Consider the following 25561-nt stretch of genomic DNA (forward strand, 5'->3'; position numbering starts at 1 on the left):
CGGCTTTACAGAGCTTTACAGTGAGTTTCAGCTCATTGTTTATCTGTCCGGCTGCAACTTTACTGTTTTGGTTCACTCTCAGAGCTCTCACTTGACCAAATCAAACAGGAAATGACTCTAAAACATATCTGTGAAGATTCTCAGTCATCCAGGTCATCGTTATCCCTTGGATGAAAGGCCAGATGTCTTTAAGTATCTACAACCAAGTCCAGTTGCCCTCGATTCAACCCTCCTTGGGTCTAAAACACGTAATTTAATAGGTTTAAGTCAACAAATGTTGAGATCTTACAGTTAACAGTACCTCATGTCTGAAAAGCTTTTCATAGCTAAATAGAAATTAAGAACTAAATCCATCGTTTTCTGCCATGACGACCAGAAAACATATCACATTACATCATGTGCAGCAGAGCGTGTTCCTCATGCTCAGCTACAGGAAGTGAAGAAGTTTTGTTAAGATGATACTTTATTTACATGTGGAAGAAAGCAGATATAAATATGCAAAAATAACAACTTTCCACTGTGGATTATAAAGGAAAAACTGTTAAAAGGAGTTAAAACAGTTGGTAGTAGGTTTGTGAATTATTGTGAACCAGTGTGATTATCTGATACACTGACTGACACAAACCAAACTCCACTGTTTGAGGTGAACATTAACTTTAAAGATCCCCTCCTGACATGTAACTAACTCATCAACTGACATGTACTTGCTTGGTTTATTGTTTGGTCTTTAAAATGTCAACAAAAGAGTGAAAAATGACTGTTTTAAGTCAAAGGTGACGTCTTCAGACATTCTGTTTGTGTCCTACCAACAGTCCAAAAACCAAATATATTCAGTTTACTATCATGTTTGGCAAATAAATGTATTAAATGATCACCTTTTAGAAGAAAAAATGGCGTTTTTGCTTTAAAAAGTATTTTAAAAACGATAAGTTATCAAAATAGCTGCTGATTGATTTTTTGTCTATCGACTAATTGTTGCAGCTCCAGTCTTAAGACATGAAAATACTTCAAATAATAATTTGGTTCAATTACCTGTTTGAAAATTTTTAAAATGACATCTACTCCTCTTCTCTTATTATAAAGTAGAGAATCTCTGAATATACAAATATGTTTCATTTCTAAAGTTTTCCTGCTGGACACCAGATGTTTCCTCCCCTCCTTCACTGTAAAGTCTCAGTGTTTGTGCACCGGAGGCTTCAAGTTTCCACATCACACTTGTGTAAGTTGCAAACTGGACCACGATTGGCTAAAAACTAGTTGTGATGTCACAGATCCTGTATCATAAGTGTTAAACTGAGATTTAAGGTGAGTTAAGACAAAAGACTATGTGCAGAGATTTTATGCAAGATAACGACGCCTTGTGTGTTATTCTGATTGGAGGATGAAAAAATTCAGTCTGGAACAAAAACTTGATGGATTGTGATGAAATATTTTTGTATAGACATTCATGTTCCCCAGAGGATGAACCCTGCTGACTTTAGAGGGAAATATCTTCAGTATTAGATGGAAATTTCCCTCAGAATCAGTCGTAATAACTTTATTGATCCTCAGACTTTTCTTCCAGTGTCATAACGTCAAAATTTTAGTTTTTGAGTTTGATTCATGACCAAATGTCTGCAGAACGAATGATCCATCAGCCTCTACTGCACTTTGTGTTTAGCGCTAATTAGCAAATGTTAGCATGCTAACACACTAAAGTGCTACGCATTAGCATGTTAGCATTGTAAACATAACCCAATGGAACTACAATACAAATACTCAGAGTTTGAGAAGAAATCATTTTATTTTAATAAACATTTTACATGTTTCCAGAACAGAAGAATTAAAGAAACAGATAATAAAGACACTTTATTCCTCTCATAATCTTTCTGGATTTGAAAAATCCGTCTTGCATTTTCCTCCAAAGTCCACGTAAGTCAGAGCTCGTAGTCCATTTTGTCGTTGGCCCAAACAGCTTCAGAGTTCATGCTGTATAGTTTATACTGTCGACCCAACAGAGCTGCAGATAAAGTCTCTGCACAGTGAAATCATCCAGGTCTGACACAGTCATGTGAACAGCAGCTGCAGCTACGACTAGCTGCTTTTGCCTTTTCTGTTTCTTCCTCCGGTGTAACGGAAACTCTTCAGCGGGTTCTTCCCCTGAATGTTCTTCTACAACGACAGAAGCAATTATTGTATTAATATCTAATGTATCACTTCAGTTATTCATATTTCTAATTATAAAATATATCAACACAGACCAGCTGACACTCATAAAAACCAGGAAAAACAGAAGAAACTCATATTTATGGACACAAATGCAAAAAGTACTTTATAGACTTGAGAGAAAAATTATACAGAGAGGAAATCTGTTTTCAATACAGATGAATCAACTGATTCCTTCCTCAATAAATCCTTTAACTGTTTGGTTTATAAAATGTCAGAAAACAAAAAGTGCCCGACTCAGTTTCCCAGAGTCCATGTTGACATCATAAAATGTCTTTTTATGTCTTATCAACTGTTAAAACTCCAAAATTTTCAATTTACTATCAAACAAAACTAAGAAAACTGGAAAATATTCACATCTGTTCCTAAACAATTACTTGTAACTGATTATTAAAGTAGACTTCATTAATCGTTTCAGCTCTTGTTAGATATTAACATTAATCTAACAATATATCTCAGGAATGTGAAAGTATAGAAATATATACAAATCTTTACAGATATATAAATACCTTTTTTATCATGAGCTTGTAATAATGGTATGATGTTGCAGTAACCTCCCAGTAAAGAACAAATCACTGTTTACTTTCTATGACTTTTCATACAAGAACTCATCATACTGCTCAGGAGTTGTAAATTAAAATGTTTTACTTGTAAAATCTAAGTTTCTCATTTAAACCAAAGTCACTTGTGTGTCATTTCTGTCTATTTTAACCAACTGTTTACATCTTTTTCTGAGTCTCACCTTGAAACTGGTCTTGACGACTCCTCCTTCTGGTTTCGGTTTATCTTTCTTCTTTCTCCTCCTCCTGCTCAGCAGAGGATTCACAGCTCCTCTCAGCGTCTCAGGAACTGGAAGAAATCAGTGATAATGAACGTTACAAATGACGGACATATATGTACTCGTGATTTAATGCTGACGTGGGAAACGTGTGTCTTACTGAGGTACTCGGGAACGTTCTTCAGGTGAGGTTTGACAACAGCAGGATGGAGATCTTTATCGTGTCTGAGCAGCTGCAGATCTCTGGGGTTGTCGTCAAAATATGTCTGAGTGACAGCAGAATGTACAGTCGATGGTTTATATATATTATTATTATTATTATTTATATACAGAACGTGTGTGTAGATCAGTGAGGATCAGTCACCTTGAGTTTCTCTGAATTGAGCAGCTCCTGCTTGATCTCCTTCAGTCTGGCCTCCCTCACCGCCTGCTTCGTCACTGAACGCATTGCATCCTGGGAATAAACAGAACTATTGATCATCCAAACATTCACTGTATTCAGCAGTGTTGACATGAAGATTCAAGTGGAAATGCAGCACAACAAAGATAAAAACGGGTTTTAATTAAATGCAAAAGAAAACTTAAAGTACTTCATTAAGTGTTCTTAACTTTTCTTATGAACATTGTAAACATAAACACGTCTGTTTGTGAGGATGTTACTCACCCTGCACCTGTACCTGAAGCCTTCGATCTCCTCCATCTTAAACTGATACGGTTTCAGAGCAGAATCAGCGTTTTCTAAAAATAAGGAAAACATAAATGAAACACATTCTTATTACCAGCAAATTAACACATGATTATTTCCAGACATGTGGAGACCAGAGCTGCAACGATTAGTCTATTAATCAATTAGTCGCCAACTTTTTTGACAATCAATTAAACATTTTGAGTCATTTTTAAGAAAAAAACCCAAATTCTCTGATTCCAGCTTCTCAAATATGACTCATTTTTGGTTTCTTTAATCTTCTATGACAGTAAATTGAATATATTTGGGATTGTGGACATTTGAGGACGACATCTTGGGCTTTGAGAGACACTGATCGACATTTTTCACCATTTTATGGACTTAACACCTCATCTAGAATTCATTAATCAAGAAAATAATCAACAGATTAAATGATAATGAGAATAATCGTGAGTTGCAGCTCTAGCAGTGACTTTAAATGGGGTTATGTAACCACAAATAAACCTGATTACAGTACAACTGAGTACTTTTTGTATGTTTTACCTCCAGTGAGAGCCTCCTCCACCTCGGACAGCAGAGCGAGCTCAGTGTGAGAGATGAAGGACAGAGCGGTGCCGGGGTTGTCTGCTCTCGCCGTTCTACACGATCAAACATATAACGATTAATATCACAGCTGAAGTTACCAACCAGCCTTCATAAACAACTGAAACAGCTGCTTTTACCTTCCGACTCGATGGATGTAGGACTCAACGGTCGTGGGGAAATCAAAGTTGATGACGTTGGCGACATTTTGGAAGTCGACGCCTCTGGAGACGCCGTACTCCTTATCCTTCGACCTTTAAAACATTTAGCAGACGTTAAGAGTCAATATGTTACCAAAGATCCACAGAAACTCTTTAAGAAAACTGTAGAAGACGATAAAAATATCATCTCTGTGTCTGTTTGTTTGTTTCTAATAAATAAATAAATAAAAAAACAGACTGATAGAAACTCGCTACAAACAACCCACGATGCAACTCAGGCCGTAAAGGGAAACATTTTGGAAGGATTGTAGGACAAACTGATAAACATCAGTATGATCCAAATAATGAAAATCATTCACTCACTTCCCTCCTCTCTCTGTGGTCTTCTTCTTCTTCTTCCCTTTGCCTGCGGCGGTCTGAGGAGCGGCGGTCGGGTCGGCTAAACTCTGCTCGTCCGTGGCGATGATGTAGTCGTAAAAGCCCTGATTGAACTGAGTGATGATGTGACACCTGAAACACAAGAAGAAGAAGAAGAAACACCGACATGAACAGGAAGGAAAACAAATAACACGTCACACGGTGTCGTACGACTGTACACATTATATTTACACTGTGTGACATGAACAGGGAGGATAAATGGAGTCTAAATAACTCGTTTTAAATGCTTTAATATTAAATATTCTGTATTGTTGAATATAACTGACATAATTACCAATTAACTGGCATAAATATACTTTTCATTGTGACTCTGTGAATCTAGAAAAAGGCTTTTTTCTGGTAAAATGAACTGCAGGTTGTTGTAAACGTCTCAGTCGTCTGTCACCAGAGTCCACGTTCACTTTGATTCATTATTACAGACTTTAAATGCATTTTTGTCTTTGTTTAGCATCTTTAAATAACTGTCCTCATCCCACATGTATGGTCTCATTTTTTTCAGCACAAACTCAGCTAGAAGTCCAACTTATCATTCTGTCAAAAACCACCAGGAAGCCAAATACAAGAAAAATTACACAGGCGACTGTAAAAATGTACACTGAAAATATTATTATACAGTTCAAGGTTGTAAAAAATATTGTTTCACTATTCATAAACACAAATACAGCAGAAACATGTAAGAAAAATCTAACTATAGTTATATATATAGTCTATTTACATTTATTTACAAGTGATTTTAACTCGTTTTTGTGCCTTTTTTCATTGAAAGTATGTTTATACAGCTGTAAAAAGTTTTATGTTCTGCAGATATAAATGAGACATTGTGTTAAAGCTCCACATCTACACTTTCACCTGGTTTTCTCAGCTTGTCTCTACATGATATATGAATAAAGTTACGTTACGATGAATAAAACAAGCTCAGTGTTTTCACAGATCAACAGACGGTAACTCAACACAAAACTACAAAATATATAGAGACAAAAGTTATTAATTGCTTGTTAGTCCTTTTTTATTTGAGAATAAAAAGCAGTGAAGTATCTGCTGTGAGATAATCTGATGAACACAAAGTGAATAAACAAAACAAACGTTTATTATTTATCTAACAGATTTATCTTCCTCTCACCTGGAGTGGACGGGCAGCTCCGAGTTGAGGACGCAGGCGGGAATACTGAACTGTTCCAGGAAGAGTTTGAGTCTGTAACATCTGTCCACGGCTCCGACGAACACCAGCGTCTTCCCCTGAACCAGCCGCAGCTTCAGCAGCGTGTAGATGAGCAAGAACTTGTCCTCTTCCTCACACTTGAGGCTGTACTGCTGCAGCTGGTTGCTGTCTGGCAGCTGAGAGCCCTGCAGCTTCAGGATCACCTGAGACCACACACACGTATCAATACAACGCTGCTGCTACTATCATCAGCGTCCAACAGAAACAGACACGTGCAGCTGTTTGTTATGTTTGTAACATCAGCTATGAATGTGACGTTAATGTGAACATGTCATTACAGGGTTGTGCAGCAGCAGCTCCTTTAAGGCCTGAACGTCCTCGGTGAGAGTCGCCGACATCAGGAACGACTGATAGATTTTCGGCAAATGGCTGTTAAAAGACAGAACAGATCATGTTTAGAATATATTTACATGTAAATACGAACCTATAATAGATACAGAAGATGTGCAGCTGCATCCAGGCTGAAAACAGTCCCGTGTTAAAACAATGCAAAGGAGCTGCGGTGGTGATGACATGTTTAATGTACCAGTGAGACAATGAAATACGATCCAGGAAGTCCCAGTTAGAGCTACGGTTTAATGCATTTAAACACTTAGCACATGCTAAAATGCTTCATAGCAGTTTATAACACTCACAGGCAAGATTTTACAACTCAGGAAAGTTTGCAACTGTTTTATCTTTTGTTGCGACGATCGTGTCAAACACGGTGTTCATTCATAAATCTCAGGTTTAAGGAGATTCAGCTGTTGTTTCCTGCCACAACATGATTTAAAATGTTTTCCTTGTTTATCAGGTGCTGCTGCTCCAGACACATAATCAAACTAATATACCTAAAAAAGGTGCTAATGTTGTGCTGTTGAGCCTCCCTGAATCACCATGACAACCCTAAACGGGACCCTGATCCTTCTGGTGAGTAATTAAACTAAGTTAAATGAAGTAACTTCTTCAAAGATGCTGGTAAAACATCTGTTTGTTCTTCTCACCACAACAAGTTCTTCAGATCTGCCTCGAAGCCAAAGGAGAAGAGCAGGTCGGCCTCGTCCACCACCAGCGTCTCCAGGGACGAGTGCAGGACCAGGTTCTGGGCGTTGAGGTGGGCCAGCACACGGGACGGCGTCCCCACGACCACGTCAGGCTTCTCCATCAAGATCGGCCTGTTCAGACACAATATACAACATAAACCACACTCATCATCACCTCTAGTTACATTTCATACATGACATCACTATAATTATGAGAGTTTTATAAGTTATTGTGAACATGTATATAAAGTAGAGTATGTGGTATAAAAAGCCTCTGACTGACCTCTGTGCCGACAGGTCGGCTTTCCCGGAGATGTCGGCCACTCGGACGTCCCTCGAGCAGTAAGCCGTTAACTGTCTCATCATGGTCTGGACCTGCTGACCCAGTTCTTTGGTGGGAACCAGGATCAGAGCTCTCACATCCTGCTCACGAACGCTCTGAAGACACCCAACACAAAAGGTGAAAGGTCAGGAGGATGAAGAGGATCCACACACGCGACATGTACATCATCATCACAGAGACGCCACCAGCTTTGAATCATGACATCAGCTTTGTTTTCTGTTTTCACTTCTGGGAAATAAACTTAAAATAAACATTCAGTATAAAGCTAAACAATAAAATCCTAAAATCCAAAAACACATCACCATAATTCAAAATAACAATAATAATACTACTACTAACACCCTCTAACCTTAAACCCAACAGCGCCTCACTGCAACAAGAACAACCTGTTGACTAAAGTAAAAGTGATCTGTGATCCTGTTCCATAATAAACCTTCGTGAAGGACCTCCTCTCTCTCTCTCTCTCTCTCTCTCTCTCTCTCTCTCTCTCTCTCTCTCTCTCTCTCTCTCTCTCGTCCTCACCTGTTTGGAGGTCAGGATTCTCTGTATAACAGGAACAGCATAAGCTGCCGTCTTTCCAGATCCGGTCCGGGCTCGAGCCAAGAGGTCTTTCCCCTCCAGAGCCAACGGGATGGCCTTCTCCTGGATCAGAGTCGGCTGGGACCAACCCAGATCTGCCACCGCCTGATGCAGGAAGATCACAGCGATCCATCACACATTAAGCAAGTACTTAAGTACAATTTTGAGGTACTTATACTTTACTTGAGTATTTCCATTTTATGCAACTTTATACTTCTGCTCCACTACATTCATCTGACAGCTCAGTTACTTTGCAGATCTAGATTTTAAGCTTCAGATAAACTTTTAAATACTTTTCTGCACAGAAGGACTGTAGGTTTTGTCCCCCATCACTTCCATTGTAAGTGCATTATCAAGGGATTTTCTAATGGACAGTATGAATAGGAGGAATGATTACAGCAAGAAAAACATGTTTCACTGTTCATTTGGGCTCCTGACTGTTGTTTTAAGACACACTTGAACAAATGTGAACTCGTCCTTTAATGTTAATTTCCAGATTGACAATGTTACATTAAACTAAAACTATTAAACTGGTTTCAATGATTACAACCACAAAACAAAATGTTTATTTATGTCACCCTGAGGAGGAGATAAACTATATTATGTATATAAAACTGAGCTGGTTTTAATGTTAATATCTAATCTTCAGTAAACAGTTGTAGAAACACGCTGCTCCGTTAGCTCCTCCTGTAACTTCAGTTGTTTCTGTCGACTTTTCTTCGCTTCTCTGCGGTGTTTTCTCTCCAGCTGAAGCTTCGTCGCTTCTCCAACATTTTATTCAACATTTACAGAAAGTGTCGAGCGGTTTGTTACCTTTAACAGACGGTCGTCTAAGCCCATTTCATGAAACTGCAGCCTGTCCGCAGCCATCTCTCCTCCTCGCACTACACTCACATGTGCGTCGCGAGGATGTGACGTCATGGTGCCTTCAAGTACTGCTTCTCAAGCTCCGGCTCTTCTCTAACACTCACGTACTGTTCAGGTCAAATTTGACCCATTTTGACATTTGAAAGCAATAAAAACACCCTAAATTACATTTTTTTAAGCCTGAAATTTGATAACTTTTTCCTTAAGTGGTCCAGAATATACAAAAATGGAAATATTTAAAAAGTATTAATTTCTGTGCAGCTTGTATACATTTTTGCATGTAGAGTGTGTTTTGGGTCACATTTGACCCGTATTTATTCAAAGGGATTTTAAAGTGACCAGAGAGGGTCAAATCAAGGTGAAGAGTGGTTTTTGGGAATCTAGAAACAGTGAAACTATAGATTGTCATGTGTGTGTCAGGACAGAGTTCAGTGGGGACCTTGACACAATATAGTGTAACTGTTAAAGTAAGTAAATGAAAAGTGTCAGATCTAAAGAAAACACTCTCTCTGCTCTCTGAAACATAAATGAAGGATTAATCACCAATTTATTAATGACTGATAACATATATATGGATGCAAAATACATTTGTGGTTCAAAATTTGGTATAGTGACTAATTATAACGGGATAGTTGAGCGGTGTAAAAAATGATTCCATACTGTGAAGGGTCAAACTATAAACAGTATGTAAGAGTTAAGATTACAATTAACAGAAAGTCACACTTTAAATAAATCTTGTAACAACAGCCATTTAAGAGATATAATTCATTAACAATATAGACCCAGACTTCAGGAAAATTCTTTTGGAGTTATTTTTTTCTGAGTTTTGGAAGAAAGCTTGATTGTTTCCCTAAAAATATTGATTCCTAACAAAGAGTCCATTTTAAAATTATTCACAATATATATCCTTGCAACTCCCATTTAGCAAAACTAATTGACTGATTTGTCTGATATGTTTTTATTTTGCTTGAAAAAAAAGATAAATTATTACTAAAAAGAATGTTTGCACTGTAAAAAGCCTTTTGAGATGATTTAAGCCGCATTATTCTTGATAGAAATTGATAGTAGCTCAGTTGGTTTCTCAGTTTGTGATTTTTTATCTTTTTATTTTGAAGTCAAAGCAGAATACATTTCTTTTATTATGAATGTTACTCTTTCAACTGAGAATCATGTCTGTGCACCTAAAATCATACAGGACATAATTAGGTCCTTATATAAATTTGGCTTATAAGACTTATGTACTTTTACTCAAGTAGGATTTTAAATGCAGGACTTGTAATCTAGTATTTTTACATTGCTGTATTTACTTAAGTAAAGGATCTGAGTACTTCTTCCACCTCTGGTCTTTCGAGTTGTTTCAAACAAACTAATGTATTTAAAAGTTTATGTGAAGCTAATATGAAGCTTCAAATGAGTCCAAATGAGTCAAATCAAGTAGATATCTTTCAACGTTACAGTCTTTTTAGTGCCAAAGTTCCTCTTTTTGTAACTATGCTTCTACCTGCAGCTCAACAGGGAAACACTGTCCGAGGAAACACAAAGAGGGAATTTGATGCTAAAAAGACTGTAAATGTGTCAGATATCCACTTGATATGACTAACTCAGACTGATGAAGCTGAATATAAGCTTCACATCTACTTTTAAATGCTTTTTTTGTGCAGGACTGTGGATTTTGTCCCCCATAAACTGTGAACTTACCCTTTAACCTTACATAAATCTCCCTTAATTAACCAGCAGATGGCGTCAAACTCCACCAGCGACTGAATCAACGTCACGCACTCCACCATTAACCAATTAATTATAAAAATAGCCACGATAATTTCAGCAGAAACAGCAGACTGATACAACACAGAAGAAGCGGGGAAGTAAAGCTCTTTATTCTGTATTAAACCTTGATCCGTGTGTGTGTGTGTGTGTGTGTGTGGAGAGCTGTTTCAGACACTGGGAGGATGCTGGAGCGGGAGGTGAAGACGTCTGGTGGATGCTCAGCGGCTGTCTCCTCGTCCTCATCCTCATCCTCATCCCATCCGTCCTCCTCCTCCTCCTCCTCCCACAGCAAATAAATGAGTCAACATGGCCGCGGAGCAGCTCGCCCTGCAGCAGCACTGAGACACGGACAGCAACAAAACAGGTACAGAAAACGTCCAGCATGAGGAAAACAGCCAGTCTGGAGGCTTTATTTTATGTTTTATTTAAAGGTTCGTAGCCTCAATCTCCGAAAGAGACTCAGTTTACTGTTTACCAACATAAAGCTACAGGTATATTTGTTATATAATCTCAGATATTCAAACCATGGAGGCTGTAAGTATTCCCCAAAAATCATTTTTCTTCTTTTTATTGTAATTATTCCCCCTATAAATCATCTTCTATTCCTTTTATTGTAAATATTCCTTTCAAAAATGATTTTTTATTCTCTTTATTGTAATTATTCCTCCAGGGATCATTTTCTGTCCTCTTTATTTCTAGTCTTTTCCATCCTTCTGTTTTGTTATTGTCTATAATGCCTGAGAGAAATCACTCATTTTCTAATATTTTTTTTATTTCATTTTGGTTGTCTTGTTTTTCTCAGATTAAATGGCGTTCATGTCCCGGTTCTCTCGGTCCCGGAGCAGCTCCAGGTCTCCGAACCGAAAAGACTCTGAGCGGGTCTCCCCAAACCTGACCGTCTCTGAGCTGGAGAGACTGCTGTGCACCGGAAAAACTGCCTGCAACCATGCGGATGAAGTGTGGCCGCGACTTTATATTGGAGACCAGTGAGTGTTTACATGTAACACTTTTATAGTGAGGGTCACAACACATAATGCATGATCAATAACTCCTGCTGTAGAAGTGACCAAATCACTAGTTAACAGTTAACAGTGGTGGTATTTAAGTAAAAGTACCAATACAACAATGTATAAATACTCCATTACAAGTAAAAGTCCTGCATGAAAACATTTACTACACTAAAAGTACATAAGTATTATGAGCTTGATGTAGTTAAAGTATTGCAGTAAAAGTACATAAGTATTATGAGCTTGATGTAGTTAAAGTATTGCAGTAAAAGTAGTGGTTTGGTCCCTCTGACTGATATATTATTATATATGACATCATTAGATTATTAATAGTGAAGCATCAGTGTTAGAGCAGCATGTTACTGTTGTAGCTGCTGGAGGTGGAGCTAGTTTACACTACTTTATATACAGTTAGATAGTTTAGTCCACTGGTTCCCAACCTAGGGGTCGGGCCCCTCCAAAGGGTCAGCAGATAAATCTGAGGGGTCGTGAGATGATTAATGGGAGAGGAAAGAAGAAAAAACAAAGTTCTGATACACAAATCTGTTTTCAGTTTCTGGACTTTTTCTCTAATCTTTGATTTTTGCTGTTAACAACTCATAGACATGTGAAATGTGACCCCGACTACACACTGCTTTTTGTAAGACGTCAAAAGCCAAAAAAGTTGGAAACCACGGGTTTCATCTTTAACAATGTGTTGTATTTTAAAAGCTTGTTATATTATCCATTGTGTCAAATCTGCATCTGATTAGCTGGAACATGAAGTTGTAAAGTATTAGTCTGATGTAAACGTCTACATGTAGAGAAGTTAAAATCAGTCTGACTGTTTAAACCTCGTCTCTCTGCAGAGATATTGCATCAGATCGGCGTGAACTGGCCAAACTCGGTATTACACACATCCTCAACTGTGCACAGAGCAAGTGGCGCGGCGGGGCTGAGTATTACGCCGGGATGAGCATCACTTATCACGGCATCGAGGCTCACGACTCCCCGACCTTCGACATGAGCGTCAACTTCTATCCTGCTGCCGAGTTCATCCACAAAGCCCTAACGAGCGGAGGTCAGTCTGTGAATAATGATGTAAATCCTGAAGGTCATGTAAACCTTTATTATATTGATAATTGCATATAATAACAAGGCTGTAGCCAGGATTTTATAAATACTGAAGTCATGAATCCAGATTTCCCCAAAGAAATCTTTGACTGGCCACAAAAAACATAATTAATGAACCTTTATTTCCACTTAAGTCATTAATTTAACTGTTCAAGTTACATTTTCTGTAAATTGTATCTCCCAAGATATATTTCTGTAGATAAAATATAAATCTTAATATAATATTTTAATGTGATTAAATTTTTTTTTTTAACAGAAAATAATAAATTGAAAGATTTTAGTTCTAAAAAATCAACCAATGCGTGCACATGTGGAAAATATCTGGACCAGAGCAGACTGGTTCATACTGTGGTCTGTGTGTAGGTAAGGTGCTGGTCCACTGCACTGTGGGAGTGAGCCGCTCGGCCACGCTGGTGCTGGCCTACCTGATGATCAGACAGAACCTGACCCTGGTGGAAGCCATCAAAACAGTGAAAGACCACCGCGGCGTCATCCCCAACCGAGGTTTCCTCCGCCAGCTCAACGGCCTGGACGGCATCCTGAGAGAGAGCCGTAAGACGTCACCGCAGAGCTGAGAACCCCCCCCTCCCCCCGCAACACACACACAGCCTGAGGTAGCAGCAAGTCTGGTTACACCAAAGGAGGTAACGGGACCAAGATATGAGCAACCTGTGGGTTTCTGACACTGTGGCAGACTGAGATCAGTATCTTAATTAATTCTAATCATATGTATTTAGTCTTTTAGCCTCTGAAACAAATGAGTGCCGAAGCTCATAATCTTTAAGATATGAAGGCCCACAGATATGTTTAAGAATGAATTTGAATCAAATTTTATTTATCACAAATTTGCCTCTAAGAGCTTTACAATCTGTACAACATGTGACGACCTCTATCCTTAAGGCGCGGTCACACCAGCACTTAAAATGGTGAAATTGTGCAACAAAGTCAATCGATTTCAATGCCACGATAGATGGATTCAATCACAGGGATAGATAAGTCTTTGAGGGAACGAGAGAGAGTTAATTTTCAGTTTTTAAGTTTTAAATCCTCACATTTGAGAAGCTGAAACAATTGTCAAAATTGTTGGCAGTTAATTTTCTGTCAATCGTCTTGGCAGTGATGTTCATTGAGGGAACGGAAAGTCTAAAAGTGGGGAAGTAATCGTAGCTTATTGGTTGTGTTGCACCACTTTATGTGCTACTTTCTGGTGTGACCGGGCCAAGACTCTTGATTTTTATAACGAAAAACTCCCAGCAACAAAAACAACAAACCCTTTAACAGGAAAAAAGTAAGAAACCTCAGAAGAGCAAGCAGAGGATGGATTTACAAAATTATAATTGAACAGTTGAGAACAGTGGTTCCCAATCCTGGGTTTGAATCTCCAATGGTTAATCTGAGTGGTTATGAGATGACCGTAATTAATGTCTGCATCTCTAATATCAACTATCATGTCCCAAAATGGGAGCATCAGTTTTTGGGTGACCTACAGCTCAGAGACACATGATGAGAGTCCCAAGAAGGCATAACTGGGCTATGAAGGGTTGCAAGCCAGAATGGTTGGGAACCACTGGTTTAGAAGATATTTGCGTATTGAAAAACAAGAGTAAAACTTCAGACCATTCCAGTTAACCTGAAGCCTATTTATATTGCCACTGTACCAACAGCTACTAGAGAAACTACACTACAGAAAACTTAAAGCTTTCTGAACAGTTTTAACAGAATCAGTGTTTAATCTCTGGAGCATTTTTTTCTTAAAATATCTAGAAATTTGTCAGTGTGTATGTCTCAGATCACTGTGCTAGTATCAAGAAGATTCCAGCCTTGAGATTATCTGAATTATATTGGAAATAGATTAAATCTCTATGGCAGATGTTTGTTTTTTTTAACTGTTTTGATAAAATGAGATTTAATGACAGTATAGCCACTGCCTCCTTGCACCACCAGTGTAATATCTTCAAATTATTCCAAAAACCAGTCCAAAGATATTCAGTTTACAAAGATATAAAACAGTGAAAAGCAGCAAATCCTCACATTCGAGAAACTGGAACCGCTGAATATTTGACATATCACCTTGACAAATGACTTTAAAATGATTAATCTACTATCAAAATTGTTGACAATTTTCTGTCGATGAAATAATTGATTAATCAACTAATTGTTTCATCCCTAGTGCTACTGTTTTCTTATATAGTGATCAAGGTGCAGTGTTTTACAATGAAGTAAAAATATATATGTTGTTGTTGTTTTTTTACAGTAAAAGATAATTTAATCTGTATTTTTAGTTACATTTAAATCAATCTTATAAGAAGTTATGATGAAATTAGTTATTGTGTTTTCCATATTATAATGGTGGGATAACATAAAATAAAAACCATACTTATCATCATGTTTAGACCTTGATAGAGATGATTATTTTCTATTTGCATCTTTATAACAAGGAGCTCTGTGCTTAACTATCTTGTCTTTGATTGATGGTTAATTCAATCGTCTTTTAAGAGAGTATTAACTGTCACTAAAAATACAGATTACAGAGGTACTTTTTCAGCCCTCAATAGTGTCTCCGGCTTCTTTTTAGGCTGCATACAGCTGCAACAGCCATCAACTTCCACCAACAAGCTATGTAGGGCAGCCTGTATGTCGCCTGAGAGGCAAAACACAGGGAAATATAGTCCACTAATTACTGGTTGCACCAGTTGTTGCTGCTCATTAAGCTTATTGCTCTGAGAGTATGGTAATATCCGGAGGCGACTTAGATCTCTTATCTGGACTGTGGTGGCAGATCAGTAAGAGGATCATGTTTTAGATCAGATTTTAGTTAGAAAAAATCAACCTGAAACTATAAAACTGGAATTTTGAAAAGTAGAAATTACACCCTCGCTGTCTTTTGTAATAAATAGGAAATAAGATTCTCGCTCAGTGATTTTTTCCCCGTAGTTTCAGTCTTTGCAGGTCTTCCCTCGACTTACTCTTTTACATTCAGTAAGTGTCATTAAGTGCCCTGAACAAGTTGCGCTCTAGTTGTAGCCCAGGTCTAAACCAGCACACTTATGTAGCCTGTTGGTTAGCATTACGTTGTTGTCACAGTCTGTACACAATTATTATCTGTGGAGGATTTGTGAATAGCAACATACAGTATACTGTATAATACGACTTTTGTTTCTAATTGGGTGTCGAACAAGTTCAGTGTATTGTTTCGATCTGATGTATTTTAAATAATCACGGTCCTTGTTGACTTTTTATGGGATATCTTGAGTGTGATGAACTGAAATTCACCCAGTAGTCTACAGACTTAGAATCTAAATGAGGCTATTACAGCTTCCAGTCTGGTGTATCACTTCAACTTTACAGTGTTAGCTGTTCAGAGTAGCACTCTTAAAGGTGCAGTGTGTAGAATTTAGTAGCATCTAGTGGAACAGACTTGGTGGAAATGGAATATAATATTCATAAGTATGTTTTAATTAGTCTATTATGACCTGAAAATAAGAATCGTTGTGTTTCCGTTACCTTAGAATGAGCCCTTTATATCTACACAGAGTTGCACCGCCATGTTGCTACAGTAGCCCAGAACAGACAAACCAAACACTGGATCTAGAGAGGGTCTTTCATGTTTTTTGTGAGTTTTTCAGCCGCTGTAGGATCTCCTACATACTTGGAAGGGGAGGGGAGGAGTATTCAGTTGGTTGCAATCTGCATCCTCACCACTAGATGTCACTAAATCCTACACACTGGTCCTTTAAGTGATAATGTAATATGCCAGCACAAGAGTTATTTAAAGTAGACATGCAGTGGGAGAAAAAAATACCACAAATGTGCCATTGCAAAAGCTACAAACTGCCCAGAGGACAGGAGAGTGCACAGTGTTCAGTGCTGTACGCAAAGCTCTTTTGTCTTGGTGTTAAAATGAAGCTTTTCGTTCTCATGCTAGAGAAAAACAATAGACGATCCAATGCTGAAATATGAACCAGCTCTTCAAATACCCTTGTGTGTGTTATGATTACCTCAAGTATCATGTCTGAAACACAGTTTTTTTGTGATTTTGTCTGTGCTGTTTCAACAACACCATGATAAAGTACAGAAGCAGGAAAATTAGTTGGGCGACTTTGCTCAGCTGGAATGTATATAAAAAGATGGATTTGTGGATTTGTACCGTCAGAAATGTAAACGAATAGTTCGACCGTTTTTGGAAATACACTTATTGAATTTTTTGCCGAGAATTAGATGAGAAGATCAATACCACTCTCACTTGCATGTTGGCATGCTAGTATGGACGTGAGGTGTGGTTGGGCGGTGGTTAGCTTAGCTTAGTTTAAAGACTGCAAGCAGGGGAAACAAGTAAGTCCAAAAGTAAAAAATACTTATGCCAACACCTCTAAAGCTCACTAATTAACACATTATCTCGTTTGTTAAATTCACACACAAACAAATGTGTAAAAACTTGTAGCGAGTTATGTGCTGTAACCATTTCCTGGCAACTAGCATGTGTAAGTAATTGTCAAACTCTTCCCTATTTTAATAAATGTTAATTGAATCTTTAATGATGTACAAGCTGAGAACAAAATGTCAGCGGGAGTAAACAACTCTTTAAAGTCAAAATAGAAATAAGCTCAGACAACTATTGTGCCTGGCTAGTGCTAGCATGTTCCCGACTTGCTAGCATGTTAGCCGTTAACTCTTCAGCTATAATCGTTCACCAACTAGCTCTGCAAGCAGTCCCCGGCCACATTACCAAACCTCTAGCAACAACTATTTTAGGTCAATGTGTGGTTGAATTTGGCTACGTTACGACACAGTATGTCTGAGCTTTTACAGCACAAAACTCCTCGTAAACAACTTTAGACATTTCTGTATGGATTTAACAAACGGAATAGCTTATTGCTATTGCTACAGCTTCACAAGGACAGAGAAAGGGGCTATTGCTGACTTATACCAAATATTACAAAGAGAAATACAAAGATATAACCCAGTTTCTTCACAACTTATCAGTTGTACAATTCCCAAATTTCTTTAAGGCTAACTTTCATTACAGCATTACAAAAGCAAGAAGATAATAGTTGATTATTTGCCAAACTCGAACTTTAGGTGTTTTCTGGAGAGCTAATGCTGTGTTCACGTCAGATCGGAGTTATTGTGATTATGAGATTTCGACTTGTAAATGGAGTTCACGACAACTTCCAAGTCCTAATTATGATTAGATGTAGCAAGTAGGGACGCCTCACATCAGCCAAACTGCGTCGTTCATGGTGATTTAACACAAATTTTATGGATATTGTGTGATAACGTGATCACTTGTCGGAAAGATTAGAATATTTTTCATCTACCCCCCTTCTCCCCTAAATTTGAACACTCCTTTGGACAGAGCAAGGCTAGCTGTTTCTCCCTGCTTCCAGTCTTTATGCTAAGCTAAGCTAATCACCTCCTAGCTCTAGCTCCATACTTAATGCACAGACGTGAGATTGGTATTGATGATCTCATCTCACTCTCGGAAGGAAAGCAAATAAGTGTATTTCCCAAATTGTCAAACTGTTCTTTTTGAGTGTGTTTTGCACTGTGGCCTTGGAAAGCAAGGCAGAGCAGCAAACAATCCAGACAAGACTATGTTGAGTCAATTTAGAGGCGATTTGTTTGCATTGCATTTGACATTATGTATTAGAATATTTGCCTCATAGCTGGCGACTTGGGGACCAATGGATGACCCAAGGGGCCACATCAGACCCTTGTATCCCTATAGCATGAAAGATATTTTCATGAGGTCCTGGTTATTTGAAATTGGCACATTTTCTACAATATTTGGATTGAATTCTGAAGGTATGAAGTTACTCCCAAAGTACAGAATCAGCCCGTCAAAACTCCTCTCTTGTTACATGTCGTGTCAGGAAAACAGAGACTCCCTTTACTCTGTTACATATCACAGCATCCTGTTGACAGCAGAATCTGCCTTTTTTCAGAAGCTTTCCTCAATCCGCTCAGTGAAAACGCAGAGGAAACATTTATAAACTAGGGAACTATCCATGTGTAATTACTGGACAGGGCCTCTGTAACCATTATGATCTTTACCTTTGCTGTATTGGATCTGTATGTTTTGTATTTGTGGTTTTACTGTGCCGTGATTGGTTGTTGGTCTCAATTCCTGTTTATATTCTCTTATTAATATCTTTGTTTTCTTACAGAGACCTTTCTATAGGAATTATTTTCAATTTATTTTTGTATCACTCTCTTTGAGGTTCATTGAGGGAGAAACTGGCAAAGGAGATGTTGATGCCTTAATCTGTGTACTTCAAGTTGGTTTTTGGACTTTTGTTTCTATGTTTTTATCGTGAACAACACTGAGCATTGATAACTTTGTTTTGATAAATTCTGTACTTAATCAGAAATAATAAAAACCTTCTCTCAGAGCTGCTGTACTGTATTTTATATTGTCTCATTTTTAATCATTTTCTTTTTATGTGTTTATTCAAGTCAGCAAGAAATTATTTTGTTATTGATGTTCAAAGTTCATGACCCTGACCTTGGAAACCAACAAAACAACCTCACCTCAAGGACCATTAGTAGCCGCTCCAGGGCTTTCAAGCATATCACATAACCATCATCAGATAGAGTGTGCCCAGTGGTTTTGGGATTGTAGATAATCAAATTTCCATTTTTTTTTCTGAGCACATGAAGGACTTCTCGTCCATTTTGGCTCAGACGTTTCAAAGTTCATTCTTGACCATAGAAACCGACAAAACAATCTCAGCTAAAGATCTATCAGTAGCTGCTCTGGAGCTTTCGATCATGACCTTCATCAGGAGGTAGAATTTACGAATTGTCTTAGATTTGTACATTTTCTAATTTAAAAAATGAACACTTCAAGGACTTTTTGTCCATGTTGGCTTAAAAATGTAGCTTCAAAGTTTTTTCTTGACCTTGGAAACAGCAGCCTCCAGGTCCATTCAGTAGCTGTTCTGGAGCTTTCAACCATGAGCTTTATCAGCAGATTGCGTTTGTCAGTTGTCAAGGAAACATAAATGTTGATCACGTGTTCTTAAAGTGCTCAGACAACTACAATTCAATGACAACTGCTGAGGAATATCATGTGATATAATCAAAAGCTCCAGACGAGCTACTGAGTGAATCTTGAGAGTATTGTTCTAGTCATTCCTCCCTCGCTGCCGCATTTCCTTGATTAAAGGGTTACAGCCTTTTTAGTCTTAATTTCCCACTTTGTTATTATCCCTCTACTGCAGCTCAACAGGAAAACACTAATTTCACACCAAAAACAAGGAAACTTTGAAAGATATCTACTTGATTTGACTCATTTGGATGCTGAAGCTTCATATTAGCTTCAGATAAACTTTTAAATACATTTTTGCACAGAAGGAGGACTGTGGATTTTGTCCCCCATCACTTCCATTGTAAGGTCATTATGAAGGGATCTTCTAATGGTCAGTATGAACAGGAGGAATGATTACAGCAAGAAAAACATGTTTCAATGTTCATTTGGGCTCCTGACTGTTGTTTTAAGAGTCTTCCAATCTGCCTCGTGTAGATTTCATTGAATCAACACTGAAAAAAAACATCAGTTTCCCTGAATTTCTTTAATGCCAATAGTGACCTCTAGTGGTAAAATGTTTCAACTGCAATGACAAAAAATATACTAGAGCACTTAATAAACACTCACTTTTTAATCATCTTAACAGTAACCCAATTCTAATGTTGTCATTATTTAATAACTCAACCTTTATTATCACTTTACAAACATTAAAACGACAGCTGATGTTTTCCAGGTGAGACTCAGAACTTGAATTTGTGGACATACACAAGACAAAGCTTTCAAGTTGCTTTATTTACACCATCACCATCATATTACTCAGATTTTGTTAACAAATGCGGTCCATAAAGGACAGATTAGAAGGTACAAAATACAACACGATGGATATCAACACAGTGGACGAACGTTTTTAGAGGAGAGAGCAGGTTGGCTGGGTGTTTTTCTACTGATACTGCAGATAGACACCATTTTAAAAGATGAACTGGGATGTGCATGATAGAGGATACATCTAACAGGAGAACTGCAGCAGCTTTGTCGCACTATTAAAGTTGACCACAGTCAGCAATGACAACCTTGGCTTTCGGAGTGCCGCTCTTTGTGCCTTGCTTCTCTATCGCCTTGACAACATCAATGCCCTCCACGACGCTGCCAAACACCACGTGCTTCCCGTTGAGCCTGCAGAGGACAAGAGTTGATTAGTATGTGAGACGAACACCTGAAACAAACGGGAACTGTGAATGCAAACAGCACACGGGTCAAAGTGGAGCTCTCACCAGTCGGTCGAAGCTGTGCAGATGAAGAACTGGGACCCGTTGGTGTTGGGCCCGGCGTTGGCCATGGACAGAGTCCCCATGCCTCCGTGCTTCAACTGGAAGTTCTCGTCAGGAAATTTCTCTCCATAGATGGATTTGCCTCCAGTTCCATTGTGGTTGGTAAAGTCCCCGCCCTGAAAAAACAACAAAAAAAACATCAATTTGACTCAATATGACTCAACAGCTTAAAGCACGGGTTCACAATTTCTCACATATGTCTTAAAACAACAGTCACGTGTCCATATGACCAGTGAAAGAGGTTTTCCTCTCTGTAATCATTCCTCCTGTTCATACTGGCTATTAAAAGATCCCCTTCAATGTAATCTGAAGCTTATATGAGGCTTCAGCAGTCTGAGTTAGTCATATCAAGTGGATATCTGACACATTTACAGTAATTTTAGCATCAAATTCCCTCTTTGAGTTTCCTCAGACAGTTCTAAGTGCGATTATGAAGGGATCTTCTAATGGTCAGTATGAACAGGAGGAATGATTATAGCAAGAAAAAACATGTTTTCATGTTCATTTGGGCTCCTGCTTGACAGACAATAAAAAAAATTGCGAACAGCAAACAGGACAAATTCCTTGCCTTAACTGTACCTGGCACATGAATTTAGGGATGACGCGGTGAAACGTGGAGCCCTTGTAGCCGAAACCTTTCTCTCCGGTGCACAAAGCACGGAAATTTTCTGTAAAATAAAGACAGTTTGTCCTCAAAAAGCTGAAAAAAAAGTGAATATGTGACAGGTGCATCTCATCTACAGCTGGAATATTTGTTACTATATATTAGACAAGTATCACAACTCGTCCATATATACACATAGAATTAGCCTCAATCATCCAATCAGAGGACAACAGAAATTAGTTTAACTGATGATTATTTTGTAAAATAAAGACAGTTGCATCCAACATCCAAAAATAAACCATAATGACCAATAATAAGCATCATTTCTTGCTTCAGAGCTCTGGACAGGTTAGTCTCTCTTTCAGGAGCCTTTTTTTTCCATCAGTAAATGTCGTCCATCTCTGAAGCCGAACAGCTGATCTTCTCTTCTCCTCTGCTTTACATATTTAATAGAGTAACGCTGCTCGGGTTTCTCCTCGCAGACGAGACGAGAAACAGTCACATTTAACGCCACAAAAATATAACTGGCTGTCAACTTCTCCAAATTCTAGGTTCAGAGTTCAATGCAGAGGGAAATATTGTACTTTTTACTATATTTATTGAACAGCTATAAATACTAGTGGCAGATAAAGCTTTTACAACCAACTCCAACAATAAAATGCTGCATACACATTAATACATCAGTATTAATAATCCAATAATATCATAATATAATAGTATAACACTCACGCAGGTCATTCTCCTGCATCATGTGTACTTTTACTGTTATTTTAATAACATGTGTTGTATGTGTTGCTAATAATATTTGTGTACTTTTACTTGTAATGGAGTATATTTATATTGCAGTATTGCTACTTTTACATAAGTGAAAAATATGAGTACCTCCTCCACTGCTGTACTTCTTTTACATTTTAGTGTCACATAAATCTGAGTTAAAGTGCTTAAAATGTATAACTATATAAAAATATAAGCATAAATATCAGTTTTTCAGCCTTTCCAGGAAATTTAATGATTTGGGGACCTTATGAAAGTGTCTCATGGGCCTGATCTGGCCCCCGGACCAGTAGTTTGAGACCCCTGCTGTAGAGAATAGGAACATTTATGTTTATGGTTTAGGTGTCAGAACAACAAATATCGTTCTCAGACTCTTATATAAAACTGTCATGAGGTGGAAACAGAGATTTCCTGCTTCTTCTCCTTATTATTAACCGTATCATCATCAGCAGCTGCACATCTCCTCCTCGTATCACTGTTTACACTCACATTCAGCAGTGGGAGTGGCTGTTCTTTGGGCTCTCTCGACGGATGCGCTCACACTCTGAGTCACCACCAACAGCCTCGACCCATATTTAGAATAAATTCTCAGTGGAGGATTCATGGGGACAAATAGTTTCTCCAAACAAACATGAATCCATTTGTGGAAAAAGTCGGAGCAGCTGTGAGGTTGATGCCGTACGCAGGGAACTTAAAAGCTTAACAATCCTGCCATCAGATATTATAAACAAATTTATATGTGATATTAAACCTCTGTGTTTAATTGTTAATATTTTGGATTTGTGATGAGTAAATTTCATATTTATGAGTCAAATTCCTCCAAATCTTTCTGGAACATAAATTGTGAACTTAAATCTTTCTCCTTATTGTTAAAGCTTACCTACCAGCAGTCTTTGGGACCACATCAGCCCGCAGCTGCAAATATACAAACATTTCAATTAGTGAAGAAGAAACTAAAGAAGTGGGAGGCAGCTGGACACATAATGCACATAAACAACAGAGGAGTCAGGGACACAATGAAAGCTAAATCTGTGGAAACAAGATGTCTGGAAAAAAACAAGCACATTCATATTTATATCAGCTGATTAAACTAACTAAGACTTTAGGCCTAAAGGTCCCTTAATGTCTGGGACATATTGTGTTCATCCAAGAGGACATAAGCTGTCAAATAAACTGCATGTCCAGTGTTTTACAGCCTGACCTGCCCACTACAGTCTAACTGCTGCACTGCTGCACTGCTGCTGCTGCTGCTGGGCGTTCCCATCATCATCCTGTAGGACATCTGGTTGATTTAACTGCTGTTATGTTGCATTTATCCAATTAGACACATTATAAGAAGATAAAACAGATCTTGAGATATATATATAAAAAAAATATGTTCAAATGGAAGCTGCAGGGAGAACAGTCTGTCACAGCTACAGGCCGTTTGCAAAGCGCACAGATGGACATAAAAGACATTTTTTTGCTATTTTAAACCTTTAAATTAACAAATAAATAAAAGGAAGTGACACATAAGAGAGTAAATATTGTGAGATTTATCTTACCTCCATTACAATCCTGCCTGCGTTGGCGCCATCCACAGTAATGTCAAAGAAAACTCTGGGGTTTCCCATGTTTGGAGACGCGTTTGTGATGTTTTAGCGGTGAAAACGCACTTTCCAGACAACGCTGAGTCTATTTAGGTTCCGTATTTATATGGGGCTACGCGCCGGTGACGTAAGGGCTGCGGAGAGCCAATCACAGCCACGTCCTTCTAAAAAAAAGCTCAAGAACGGACCAATAGGAATGAAGGAAGGCGGGGCTTAGCTGTCAAACGCTGTGCTACCGGCGTTAGAAATGTGGTTTAAATGAGTTTTTTCTATCAAAAAGGTGGAAATAAAACGAGTCGTGTATTTATACAGTTTGTTTGCTGTCGAGAGTATTTCTACCCACGATTCAAAACTATATTTTTACTTAAAGAACATTTTTAAACTATCTGACAGCATTGGTGGAAAGTAACTAAGTACATTTACTCACTCACTACTGTATTTAAACACAATTTGTAGTACTATACTTGAATATTTCCATTTCATGTGTTACGTTAATTACACTTCTACTCCATCTAAGTACATATCTGGAGGATAATGTTGTACTCTTTACTCTACTACATTATTTATTAAACATCTGCAGTTACTTTGCAGAGGAAGTTATTTTATGCAAAACATTGTCTGCTCTTATGACTACTTTTTATTTAAAGAACATTTATAAACTGGTAGGTTTCCCATCTGTCAGAGGTGGTGTAAAGTAACTACATACATTCACTCAAGTACTGTAATTAAGCACAATTTGTAGTACTATACTTAAGTATTTCCATTTCATGTTTTGTTAGTTGACACTTCTACTCCATCTAAGTACATCTCTGAGGATAATGTTGTACTTTTCACTCCACTACATTTATTATTGAAGTTATTATACTGTGTACAAAACCTATGATTAGTTTATAAAATACAATATATTGTTAGAGGTTAATGTTCCACCTCAACGAGCTGCAACATAAAATGCTGAAAACTCCAAACATTTAAATATCTATCTGACTTTGTGCGGCGTAAAAGTTATATTTACAGATTGGAAAACTTGACCTTTAATAGGTTATTTCAAAGAGGCCGATTCAAATCACATGAATTCAAATAGATGACTTTTAAAGGAAAATATTTCAATTTAATGCTCTTAATTAATAGTTTCAGCTGTACGGAGCCCTAAAGCTGTCAAAAAAACTGAAGCGTGCGTATGTTTTAAAAATAATAATTCATGCTGACAAATTACTTCATTTGTGCTCTTAATTTAATATCATATTATATATTTAGAAGAGGAGAGCTCTTCTAGCAGAGGGCAGTGAACGCTTCCGACATGGAAAACTCAGTCAGCCAGGAGTTTGAAGACGATGTCAAAGAAGACATTTAGTTTTTATGAACAGGATGACATCTGCAGCATCATCTAAATTTTTACAGTAAAAATTATCCTGTAAAATACGTTTAAGGGATCTAAAAAGGTAAAACAATGTCGTGTTTAACCGCCAAAAC

The 25561-nt window shown here is 37.9% G+C and overlaps 3 protein-coding genes across 3 annotated transcripts; 1 reads left to right on the forward strand and 2 right to left on the reverse strand.

The window, feature by feature from the left end:
- Positions 1-1764: 1764 nt before the first annotated feature.
- On the reverse strand, positions 1765-8948 carry ddx56 (DEAD (Asp-Glu-Ala-Asp) box helicase 56). The gene is made up of 14 exons (XM_067574649.1): positions 8826-8948; positions 7956-8117; positions 7374-7528; positions 7052-7222; positions 6347-6437; positions 5970-6211; positions 4775-4921; positions 4391-4504; positions 4212-4306; positions 3648-3721; positions 3348-3437; positions 3144-3249; positions 2948-3054; positions 1765-2151 (listed from the first exon to the last, which is right to left on the reverse strand). Exons 1-14 carry the CDS (start codon positions 8931-8933, stop codon positions 2074-2076), a joined length of 1740 nt encoding a protein of 579 aa, XP_067430750.1. The 5' UTR covers positions 8934-8948; the 3' UTR covers positions 1765-2073.
- Positions 8949-10925: 1977 nt separating this feature from the next.
- LOC137171026 (dual specificity protein phosphatase 26) lies at positions 10926-19156 on the forward strand. The gene is made up of 4 exons (XM_067574748.1): positions 10926-11010; positions 11449-11632; positions 12502-12713; positions 13130-19156. The coding sequence occupies exons 2-4, from the start codon at positions 11454-11456 to the stop codon at positions 13339-13341; spliced, it is 603 nt and encodes a 200-aa protein (XP_067430849.1). The 5' UTR covers positions 10926-11010; positions 11449-11453; the 3' UTR covers positions 13342-19156.
- A 1414-nt stretch (positions 19157-20570) lies between these two features.
- ppiab (peptidylprolyl isomerase Ab (cyclophilin A)) lies at positions 20571-24199 on the reverse strand. Its single transcript, XM_067574657.1, has 5 exons — positions 24047-24199; positions 23387-23417; positions 21704-21792; positions 21068-21240; positions 20571-20969 (listed from the first exon to the last, which is right to left on the reverse strand). The coding sequence occupies exons 1-5, from the start codon at positions 24113-24115 to the stop codon at positions 20837-20839; spliced, it is 495 nt and encodes a 164-aa protein (XP_067430758.1). The 5' UTR covers positions 24116-24199; the 3' UTR covers positions 20571-20836.
- Positions 24200-25561: the final 1362 nt, after the last annotated feature.

Source organism: Thunnus thynnus, chromosome 19, assembly GCF_963924715.1.
Source record: "Thunnus thynnus chromosome 19, fThuThy2.1, whole genome shotgun sequence".
NCBI classification, from domain to species: Eukaryota; Metazoa; Chordata; class Actinopteri; order Scombriformes; family Scombridae; genus Thunnus; species Thunnus thynnus.

Coding starts and splice junctions, on each gene's coding strand:
- LOC137171026 (XM_067574748.1), top strand. CDS start 11,454: ATGGCGTTCATGTCCCGGTTCTCTCGGTCCCGGAGCAGCTCCAGGTCT. Junction 11,633..12,501: donor CGACTTTATATTGGAGACCA/GTGAGTGTTTAC, acceptor GTCTCTCTGCAG/AGATATTGCATCAGATCGGC. Junction 12,714..13,129: donor CAAAGCCCTAACGAGCGGAG/GTCAGTCTGTGA, acceptor GTCTGTGTGTAG/GTAAGGTGCTGGTCCACTGC.
- ppiab (XM_067574657.1), bottom strand. CDS start 24,115: ATGGGAAACCCCAGAGTTTTCTTTGACATTACTGTGGATGGCGCCAAC. Junction 21,241..21,703: donor TCCCTAAATTCATGTGCCAG/GTACAGTTAAGG, acceptor TTGTTTTTTCAG/GGCGGGGACTTTACCAACCA. Junction 20,970..21,067: donor TGCACAGCTTCGACCGACTG/GTGAGAGCTCCA, acceptor TGTCCTCTGCAG/GCTCAACGGGAAGCACGTGG.
- ddx56 (XM_067574649.1), bottom strand. CDS start 8,933: ATGACGTCACATCCTCGCGACGCACATGTGAGTGTAGTGCGAGGAGGA. Junction 8,118..8,825: donor TAGACGACCGTCTGTTAAAG/GTAACAAACCGC, acceptor TTCCTGCATCAG/GCGGTGGCAGATCTGGGTTG. Junction 3,438..3,647: donor GCTTCAGGTACAGGTGCAGG/GTGAGTAACATC, acceptor GTTTATTCCCAG/GATGCAATGCGTTCAGTGAC.